Source organism: Rhincodon typus, chromosome 9 (assembly GCF_021869965.1).
Source record: "Rhincodon typus isolate 14 chromosome 9, sRhiTyp1.1, whole genome shotgun sequence".
Lineage (NCBI taxonomy): Eukaryota > Metazoa > Chordata > Chondrichthyes > Orectolobiformes > Rhincodontidae > Rhincodon > Rhincodon typus.
In genome coordinates, this window is record NC_063340.1 from 77,991,545 (window position 1) to 78,003,002 (window position 11,458).

The 11,458-nt window shown below is 44.1% G+C and overlaps 1 protein-coding gene across 2 annotated transcripts in view; it reads left to right on the forward strand.

Annotated features, from left to right (window-relative positions):
• Positions 1-1,206: 1,206 nt before the first annotated feature.
• Positions 1,207-11,458, forward strand: part of crim1 (cysteine rich transmembrane BMP regulator 1 (chordin-like)) — a 243,568-nt gene continuing 233,316 nt past the window's right edge. For both annotated transcript variants that reach the window (XM_048601057.1, XM_048601058.1), the window contains exons 1-2: positions 1,207-2,147; positions 8,224-8,397. In XM_048601057.1, the coding sequence (XP_048457014.1) occupies positions 1,835-2,147; positions 8,224-8,397 (487 nt within the window). In that variant the 5' untranslated portion in view covers positions 1,207-1,834. The remainder of the gene's footprint in view (positions 2,148-8,223; positions 8,398-11,458) is intronic.

Below are 11,458 nucleotides of genomic sequence, written 5' to 3' on the forward strand. Positions count from 1 at the left end.
GATTGATTCTTTGTATTCACGTGTTTATTGGGGACCTTAACGTCTGCGGAATTGCTGTTCTTTCCTTTTGTAGTCTTGTTGGTTGTCTGTGAAATGCTTTTAAAAGGGCAATTACTTCCACCGACCTTTCATTTATTATTTAGCATACCCTTCTTTAATATATGTATGGAAGTGTATGTTAAGCCTTTACATATCCCTCCAGATGGGGGACACTGATCTCCGAAACAGTAGTAGGGGTTTGGTGATGGGGACGAGTGAGATCAATTGCAGTGGATTAAACAAAAATGTTGCTTTACTCTCGCTTGTAGCAATGTGTGGAATGCGCGCATGCGCTCCCGGTTGCGGACGGGGGGCCGGGTCTTATTTGAATATGCAGCAGGGGTTGTCCAATGAGTAGGCGGGGAAAGGGGTGGGGCGGGTGCGTCACAATAGCGGCGGTGTTTGATTGACGTGTGCATTTTGGGTGGGGGAGGGGGAGGCCGGGGACGCTGCTGGTTGGCTGCTTGGTGTATCAATGTATTCGTATGTGTGTATCTGTATGTGTATTAATGTGTGTATCAGTGTAGGTGTGTAACTGCGTATGTGTATTAATGTGTGTATCTGTATGTGTCTTTATGTATGTGTATCTGTGTGTGTATCTGTATGTTTGCATCTATGTGTATTAATGTGTGTATGTGTACCTGTGTTTTTGTGTGTATATCAAAGCGTGTGCACATTCATGTGTATATGTATGCATGTATATCTGAATATGTGTATTTGAATGTATGTTTATGTATGGGCATCAGTCTGTGTGTATTATGTGTGTATCTGTATGTGTGTGTCAGTGTGTATTGATGTCTACCTGAATATATGTGTGTCAGTGTGTATTGCGTGTATCTGGATGTGTGTCAATGTGTGTTTTAATGTGTGTATTAGTGTATGTCAGTGTACCAGTGTGTATCAGTGTGTCAATGTGTGTATTAACGTGTGTATCTGTATATGTGTGTTCATGTGTATTTTAATGTGTGTATCAATGTGTGTATTAATGTGTGTGTCTGTATGTGTGTATCGGTGAGTGTATATCAATGTGAGTGTGTATCTATGTGTGTTAATATGTGTATGTGTGTGTGTGGATAGCAGTGTATGTGTGTCAATGTGTGTATATATCAATGTGTGCGCCTAAGTGCGGACCCAGAGCGCTGCGCTGCTCACTGGCTCACACACATACTCCACTCCAGTCTGTGCTGTGCAATTAAAACCCCCACCGTATATATAAAAAAATAGACGCTCCTCTCTGACAGTCCGACCAGGCGCTCGCTGAGACCGCCCGTCCGCCTCTGCTCCAGATTCAAAGAATTTCTGTCTCTCCCCCCTCCCACCACTCATCGCTTCTGAGGAGAAAGAGACCGTGTGTGTTTTATTTTCTCTCTCCTTTTTTTGTTAATTCCTTGAGAGGGGAAGAACTCTGTGTTGAAGCGGACCATTCCGATCCTGTTTGAAGAGAGGAAGAGGAGGGAAGAGGGGAGCTTACTGCTGCTGAAGAAAGAAAATAAGAAGCCGGGCACAACTTTCTCTGAAGCCTTTCAGCCGAAAGCAACTTTCATTCTGGATTGTTGAAGGGAAAAGAGGAAGGTGGTGCGAAAAAAAACATTTTTTTTTGTTAATTTCGCACTGCACGTTGCCTGCTTGCCTTGTGCCATCGGTGAAGTATTCGTGCGTGCGAGAAGAGTTTATCTCTTGAAACTTTCGCTGTGATTTTTCTTGTGGGCTTTTTTTTTTGCGTTAAGTACATAAAGTTTTTTTTTGTTGTTGTGCTGCTTGCAAAAAAAGAAAAGAAAGCCAGTGCGAAAAAAAAATGGTTCCTTCTGGGATGTACCTGGCTGCCAAGTTGCTAGCAGCCGTGCACCTTCTGCAGTTGTTCGCTCAGAGCGGCCGGGCTCTGGTGTGCTTACCGTGCGAGGAATCTAAATGCGAGGAGCCCAGGAACTGCCCCGGGAGTATCGTGATGGACTTCTGCGGCTGCTGCTCTGCCTGCGCCCGGCAGAAGAACGAGAGCTGCGGCGGCGTGTACGGTCTGTACGGGACTTGTGACCGCGGCCTCCGGTGTGTGATCCGACCCCCGTTCAATGGCGATTCCATCACCGGCTACCAAGTTGGGCTTTGCGAAGGTAGCTCGGAAGTCAGCGCGGACTTTTTTTTTCCCTCCCTCTCTTTAACATGGCGGGGTGGCATGCTGTAACTTGGAACCGAGTGAAGTTCACTCCAGTTGCTGTTTTCACATTTCACTGGTTGGTGGGGAGGAGGGGGGGGAGAAAAAGGTTAGGTTATTTTTTTTACATTGCAATGTGCACATTTGCACAATGTAGCCAGTGGAAGCAAAATTTTGAACCCGGTTCGCCCTTCTGTATTTTTAGCATATGTTAAAAAAAAAATTGCAGTGTACCTTTCTGCGGATTTGATGGGTGTACTCGATCAGGGCTAGGATCTATAAACTGCAGAGTTGGGTTTTGTCTTTGCATTGGGTGTGATGACCTGCACACAATTGGATTCATTCATGTGTTTTTTTTTAATTATATACAACATCCACGCAACATATATAATAGCTTTTTTATAATGTTTCCGATCGTACATCCTTAGCTGAGTTGAGGCTGTGATCTGGTAGAATGTACAGAGGATTTTTTTTTCGTGCTGCTAACAGATTCCTTGCGCTGTTTTTGGTGCTGCGAGCTTTTGACTGTGAGCTGCTGAGGAGTTTTTTTTTTGACAGGAATGTTTGCTATGTCTGATTGCGGACCGGCCCCTAAGATTTGGAAGCCACACTGTTGTGCCTCAAGGAAGCACACCGTGAGAGCCCCTGTCGATGCAAACCTTCTTTTAGTGTGTTCAGAACCCACAGCGCACAACAAAATGCATAAATGCACGCCACAAACTTTGCAATCTAACTTTCAGCTATTTGCTTCAGTGTAGGTTGGTTCTGTCATTTATAAAGTGTGTATTTGTATGTGTGTGGGGGGGGGGGGGGGTGGGAGGTTTGGGGTGGTGGGATTGTATGGTTACAGGTGTGGACCACACGCCGGCTATTTGTGGCTTCTTGTAGTTTAATAAATATGAGCTGAAGACGGCGACTAAGGAATTTAAAAAAAAAACACCCTTCTCATTTCGTGGAGCAGGCTGTCCTGGATATTGGAAATAGCGTGGTACTGCCGTCACGTCCTCGCTATGATTTGTACCAGAGCCTGGACTTGGCTTTCCAAATGGGATCGGGGTGACTTGAAATGCTGGCTCTTTCTCTTTTGGGGAGAATTCATGAGTGAAATCGGCGCCAGAAGTAAAAGCACAAACGCCATCCGGTTTATTTATTTACTTCAAATATATTTTGCTTTGTCTCAACTCGACTTCACCGCCTGACCCGGGCATTTAGTTTATTCAGGCAGCGGGATTTGTATTTACAAAATGTAGAAACACATCTCTGTCGAGAGTTCCCCCCCCCCAAAAAAAAACAAAACTGCTTGGCGATTATTTCCCCCAACCTCCCCTACCCTACCACCCCCATTCTCCCTTATTAATTTTTCCAACTTGCTGTCTGAGCTGTCCCTCTTGAAAGACAGGCGGCAGCAACGAGCTTTGGAGAAAAATTAGAAATTCTCACGATAGAGGAAAACAAAACAGTAACTGAACTCGAAATCTCTTCTCCAGGAACTTTAAGCCGACCGGTTCTTTGCTTGTTGCGAATTCTCTAACGTTGTTTCACACTATAACGGAGGGCTTGGGAGGAGAGCGTGTTGGAAACTAGTGTTGTAAAGGATACTGACTACATCTGGCCTTGGGAGCTGGCGTTTTCTTTTCTTTTAAATTCCTAAACAGCAGGAATGTCAGCCTCCCCCCACCACTTTCTTATCCTGAAAGTTTCGAGCCCTCCACCCTTTCTCCTTCAGATCCCAAGGATTTCCTTCCTTTCGCCGGCTGGGACCTTTTCAGGGCTCAGTTCCAACCCTGAAGCACATGATACATCACAACAAGAGCTTACCACTGACACAAAGGATTGCAGACCCAGCACAACCCAAACCCATGACCTGTACTTCCTAGCTTCTGAACAAAACGAGGTTCATGTTTGTGTTTTAGCTATTTAGCTTTTGGCATCGAATTCTGAAGCAGAAGTTGGCGAGGGGAGTGTTAGTTCGAGGTGTTACTTCAGGCTCCTCAGCTTGTTTAACTCATCAGAGCACCACCGCTCAGGCCCCAGTTACAGCATCGCAGTGAGCTGAACTCACCTGGTGAGGGATTAAGGTTACTGTGATTGGCCTTACCGACCTCAGGTTAGTGAAGACCAAATCATGGACTGTGCCCGTGTCCAGTGACTTCACCTGGAAGCCCCATAGTGTGAGGGTGGAATTAAGCTTAACCAGGATGCCACCTCCGTTTAGGTGTAGGGTACCGACTGCGTGGATGAGTTTCCCAGGTGTGGACTGATTCAGTGCTTCTCTGAAGGGCAAGCTTTGGCATTGTGCCTCATAACTGAAAACCTGCTGGTACATCCAGTTACTGCAGGAAAAAAAAACCCTTCAAAGTCTTGAAGCACTTTGGTCCAAAAATTCAGAATGAAAACAGAGAATGCTGGAAGTACTTCACTGATGAGGCAATACCTTTGGAGGTGCAAACAGAGTGAATGTATTTTACACCTCTCGAGGGTATGCTGGCAGCTGAGGTGAGATGTAAGTTTGAACACAATTGCTTGAATCCTGTGCAGAAGAGAATGTTGTCATAGGAAGAGGGAAATTGTTTTGTACACCTGACAAGCCTGGTATGCTGTGAAAATGATGTGATCATTGAGATATGGGCCATCGTGATTACAGATAGATTTATCACCATGCCCTATACTTGGGCTCCACTTTAAATTGAAAAGGAAATCAAACTATTGTAATATAGGTAAATTTCACAGCTACATTTTTCTATAATATCCATTCACCACCTTAGTACCTCAACATCCTTTATTGAAAAAGATATAAGTGCTATTTATTGTAATAGAGTGTGTGAACTGCCAGTATGTTAACTGAAAGACAAGTGGTGTTATCTCCCAGCTGGTGACTTGCGCTACACTCAGATACTGACAGGGCCAGCAAGGGGAAGAAACATGCTGAGTAGAAGAGCTAATATTCTGTCTGGCCTCTCCTGCGACTTGGGGAACACCAATATGCTCGTGTCACTAGAGGGGGGGGGAAGCTGGAAGAAGTCATTTCACACAAAAGAATCAGTTACATGTTTGTAAAGGAAGGATGTCACAGGATGGTCAGCAAAAAGTTGGGAAATAAGATTAAAGCAGGTAGCTCTGCTCAAAGAGCTGTGGTTCAAATATCCTCTGCCAGTATAATTGCTTGATTAATTGATGCTATTTCCATTTTTGCAGCATGAAATTAAGTTGTTACTTTATTTTATGTGAAATGCTTTCTTTTAATTCTTGCACTGTCATAGAATTCACTAGTGTTATCTCCATGAAATGCATGCTTTATAACTGATAAGGAATGCCATGGTATAAGTAGCTACGATGAACATTTATGAGAAAGCTCCCCTGGTGGCCTTGGTGGGCCAATGCAGGGAGTGATGAGATGCTGAACCATAGACATCTGTCTTCCCGTATTCTCCGAGACACCAGATCTCAGCCAGAGGAGCAATGAGGCTGTGTCAGTTGTCCCTTCAGATAGGGCAAAGGAGCTTAACAACCCTTGAGGTGGATAGTGAGACAGTATGAACTCCTGCCCCAAGTCAAGTGCAGTGAGTTAGAGAGTCTAGTCAAATGTAGACATGACCTGGAGCTGCTATGACGCAGCAGAAACCTGTCAGCATTGATGTAAAATGGACACCTGGGGGCAGTACTGCAGAACTGCTACCTGAGGAGCAAATTGAGCAGGTCCGAGAGGAGAAAATTGAACAAAAAGGTTATAAATAGAATTCAAGTTAAATATGTCAACAAATGCAAAATATAGTATAAATTGCAATACTTGCTTGGAATTTTTCAATGGCCAGGCAGTCATCATTACAGCGTAAATGGGAGTTGCACATGGGACCTTGTGGAATTCCCATCCTAGCACATTCCAAAGGGATTGTTCAGGAAATTGAATCTTCCTCTGGGCAGTTCTTTTACATCTGGAACCCTCAAGTCTCCACTTCAGTCAGAGCATTGGAGTGTTCCAGTGAGATTACGTAAAATAGTTGCTCAGGAAAAGTTAGGATTTTAAAACCGCGTTGTAGCTCCTCAATAGCTATTAAAATGACCCCATACTTCACACTCCTCCCCAGCTACACCTCCCTCAGAACCTCTACATTTCCAGACCCTGACCTAACAGCCTCCTAGGATCCGATTAGAATCCCCTGCTGCCGGATCCCAACGCACCCATCCCACCCAACAGACCCGATTTCTGCCCCCCCCCCCCCGAACATGACCTACACTAAATACTACATTACATCTGGCACCCTACCCCCTTTCCACTTGGCATCCTACCCAGCTGGAACCCTATCCAACCCGCTCCCTACTTACGTGGCATCCTATCCCCTGCTCATCTGGCACTCTATCCCAGCACTGGACCCCCTCCCCAGCTGACACCTTACTTACCTGGAATCCTAACCCTTTTCATCTAGCATCCTATCCACTTTGCACGATACTAACCTGGCATCCTACCCCTTGCACCCTACCCCCTCCTCAGCTTGCATCCTCCCCACCTGGCACCCTACTTAACTGATACCCTAACCCTGTATCCATCTGGCACCCTACCCGCCCAGCATCCTAATGCCTTATGTATTTATCAATTGACAGCAACTGTCAGTGTTAGAACAGAACAGTGGATAGATGTGAAAAGGGAGGGGCAAGTGGTGTAGTTTGTCTTCCCCCCAACTGTTCTATGCTATGAAAGAGCTATCATAGGTACAGGAGTAGGCCGTTCAGCCCCTCAAGCCTGTTCTGCCATTCAGTGGGATGATCTGTGGCCTAACTCCATGTACCTGCCATGGGCCCATATCTCTTAATACTTTTGCTTAACAAAAATTTATCTATCTCAGTTTTAAAATTGACAACTGATCGAGCATCAACTGCCACTTGTGGGAGAGAGTTCCAAACCTTTACTACCCTTTGTGTGTATAAGTGCTTCCTATCATCTCTCTTGAATGGTCTGGCCCTAATTCTCAGACTGTGCCCCCTAGTTCTAGAATCCCTAACCACTGGAAGTAGTTTATCTTTATCAGGCCTGCATTTTCTTGTTAATATCTTGAAGACTTCGATCAGATCATCCCTTAACCTTCTAAATTCCAGAGAAAACAGGCCTAATTTTTGTAGTCTCTCAGCATAATCCAACCCCTGAAGCCCAGATATCATTCTTACAAACCTGCATTATTCTCCCTCCAAGGCCAATGTAACCTTCAGAATGAATGTATAGTTCCACTCTGAAGCAGCCCTGATAGGAATCTCCTCTCAGGAATGTGGAGCTTTCTTCTTTCATAAAATTCCTTGGAAAATCTTGCCCTTTTTTTAATTAAATATTTCTACCATATCTTTTAGTAATGTGTGAAAAGGTTCCAGGTCAAATTCCTAAATGTGGCTGGCAATAAGGGGAGGGAAAAGATAATTCTGTTTTCTTTTTAAATCTGTACCTGCCATGATTTGATATGCTGCTTGTGAACTGAAGAACATTTGGAATGAGTAAACTGAAAATTAACCTCCAGGCATGCATGCATAATTGTGAATAACTTAATGCTCACCAGTGACACGTTTGCCTGCTGTCCATGTTGACATCTGTGCCACACATTTAAAATGATGGTTTATGTCATTATTATTAAGGGGTAGTGGCTGCTGGAACCTTTAAATTACTAATTACTTCTTCAGGCACTCTGCCTTTCAGAACTTAAATATTGTAGGGCACACATGGTGTATTTGCGTTTCTTTATTGATTGAGTACATCTCACTCTGATATTGCCCTTTTAAAGCATTGACTAAATTTGAAAGATTTTGAGGAAGGAAGATTTAAGAAACAAACTTGGAAGCCAAATAACGTGGAAAGTAGTTGCCTATTGAGAATCGGACAGAACCCCCACATGTGTCATATATAAACAAGCTTTTGGGAGCAATTCGCAATGAATTGGTGACTAAACTTGTGCCAAGATTGTGACTTGTTTGATACTCGAGCATGGTTTGCAGCAACATGCAAATTGTGGGCTTATTTTGATCCTGACTGTGTTCTGAAAATACTTTCCTTTCAGATGAGAGCTGGGAAGACGACCAACTTATTGGAATCGAGCCCTGCAATGAAAACCTAGCAACAGGCTGCAACATCGTCAATGGGAAGTGCGAGTGTGACAGTATTCGGACCTGTAACAATCCGTTCGTATTTCCCAGTCGGGAAAACTGCCTTTTGGCAATAAAGCAGATTGAAGGTAAGTGGGTAGTGAATGTCAAAGAGGCACCTCAGATGGAATTTGTTAATTTCGTATTGTCTTTTACGCTCAGCCGTGGCCACAAATATGACTAGGTGGGTGTGGACAGATAGAGAATTGGTGAGGTCATCCTGCAGAGATATTTAGACTGAGATCTGTCTTTGGTCCCCACCCACTAAAGGCCAGATCTCTTCCCCCTCTCTCTTGCTAACTCATTCTTGTCATTTATACCGATCATCTATTTGAAAGCCTCTGTTTAGTTAAAGAATTCTGTATGATCTGAAGCTGGAGCTGTTTGTCTTAAATTTTCATTGTCACCTGCAGTTATTTCTATGGTTTTGTCGAGTTGGTTTTACAGAATCCACGCAACTCAGTTGGAGTTATCCACTGGAATACCATTTCCCTGCTTTTTCCTGCATTGTATACTGTAATATTTTTCTAATTACTGCACCCGCTCAGGTCGACATTTCCCATTTTCCTGAAAACTGCTTTTTAAGAACAATCCCTCAAAAGTTGTAGAATGTCAGAGTCAGTCAGAACTAGGAGAGACACCTCGGGGAAATGGCTCAATACATAGTTGACAAGGAAGGTTTTAAAGGGACTTTTGAAGGTGAGAATTTATGTAGCAAAGACAGAGGGAGTTGGAGTGGTAGGACAAGAGAGTGGAAGGTACTAGACATGATGGTAAAGTGAACAAACAGGACCACATGCAACCAGTCAGAGCTAGATGATGGGAGAGCAGAGCAGTGACTGTAAGGGCATAGAAGTCAACATCAGCGATGGTGTATGTATGTGCGGGAGGGAGTAAGGAGAGCACATAGACTGTTGATTCCTCTTCCAGTGTTCCTTTCTATTATAATCAACAGCTGATCCACTTCTGCCTATTTTTCTTGTTGACCCACAGAATTCCCCCACTTTATGGAGTAAGGCAGGTTTCAAAGGGAGGATTGGAGGAGGTACCAAAGGCAAGGGAGGGATTTATGGACCCAGCTCTTTCTTATCTGGACTTTGTATTAAAGCTATTCCCCTTCTTCTGAACTATAGACATAGCCTTTCACAAATTAATCTCTACTCCTTTCATAATTTAAGTGGATCTGTTTAAACAGCCCCACCCAGCATCAATGAAAAACACTTCAAAATTATACTTTATTCATAAAAATTCTTTATAAATACACATGGTCAAGGGAGCAGTCCAGTTCTATACAGCCTTGGCATATGGAGAACAAACAAACGTTGGAGTTTGACTTTCCTGGCAATTCCAACCAACAAATCCAAGGCATTTCTTACTTATGCAGGATACTATTTACATATATTTGAGACACCAGGAGGGTCCAATAACTGAACAGACCCCCATTGTACTTCGGTCAAAAGTCTTTCTCCACTGAGCCTTGGCAGTAGCTGCCCCAAGCTTTAGTGCATCCCTCAGCATGGAGTCCTGGACCTTGGAATGTGCCAGTCTGCAACACTCAGACAAGGTCAACTCCTCACACTGGAAGACCAACAAGTTTCAGGCAGACCAAAAGAGCATCCTTTAACTAGTTGATGGTCCTCCAGGCACAGTTGACGTTTGTCTCAGTATGCTGGAGAATGTATAGGCAGTTCTCAGCAATTACACATCAGCCCTACATGAAGAAGGTGTAATTGACCAATATGCCTTCTTCCACCTTCTTCACAGTCACCCTGACTTTGTTATGTACACCCTGGCCTGGGCTACAAGTGCTTGCTGAGGTGATAGCTCTAGGTTGGCTTTATCCTGAATTGGTGTTGGGCCGAAGCCAGCATGAAGATCCACCAATAACAGGTCAACTAATGAACCTCCAATGTCCAATCATGATCCAGTGATGATCTCAAAGTCCTCTAAATGACTCGAAACTCTGAGCTTACATTTGAGCTTAGCCTGAAGGCCGAGAAGCATGTTTGCCGGAAGTTTCTCCAGATGCAGCTCCTGGAAGCCCGGGTTTCAGAGCGAGAGCAGTTGCTGGGGACACTGTGGAGAATCTGTGATGCTGAGTGTATCATGGGTAGGTACAGAGAGGCAGTCACACAGAGAGACTCCACAGGCAGGAAGGGAATGGATAACCACTGGGCTGTGCAGGAACCTCCTATGGCTATTCCCTTGCAATACAGATAGATTACTTTGGATGTCCTATGACAGGCACTTATTATTGTGATTGGGCAGGTTTGAACTAAATGGCAGGGTATGGGACCTAAGCAGGGTGACAAAGGAAAGAGAAACAAGGACAGTAGTGAAAGCAGAACAGTAAAATGCAAAGACAATAGACTGGGCGAGAGGCAAATATGTCCACAGTACAAAGAAAAATTAGGATGATTAAAAATGGTAAAAAAGGCCAGCTTAAAGTCTTTGTATCTCAATGCACAAAGCATTTGGAATAAGATAGATGAACTGATGGTGCGAATCGAGTAAATGGATACGGTCTGCAGACCGTTACAGAGGCACGGTTACACAGAGTACAGGGATATTTGACCTTTCAGAAAGACAGGAGGGAAGGAACAAGTGGCAAGATAGCACTGTTAATAGGAGATGAAATGAGGACAGTTGAGAGAATGATGTAGTGTCTATTTTGGCAGAGATAAAGAATGAGCTAGAGAAAGAAGACATTGGTAGGGGTGGTGTGCAGGCCTCAAATAGTAGCCGTACTGTGGGAATGGTTTTAAATCAGCAAATAATAGGACCATGTAAAAGGAATAGAGCAATAGTCATGGGTAACTTTAATCTTCGTGTTGATTGGGTTAAACAAGTTGAAAGGGTAGTGACAACAATAAATTAGAGAGAGTTTCCCAGGACAGTATGTTGTGGAGCCAACCAGGGAACAGACTATCCTGGATCTGGTAATGGGAAATGAGGCAGGTTGAACAAAATACCTCAGTGGAAAACTCACTCAGAGATAGTAAGAACTGCCGATGCTGGAGTCACAGATAACACAGTGTGGAGCTGGATGAACACAGCAGGCCAGGCAGCATCAGAGGAGCAGGAAAGTTGTCGTTTCGGGTCAGGACCCTTCTTCAGAAATGGGGGAGGGGAACGGAGCTCTGAAATAAA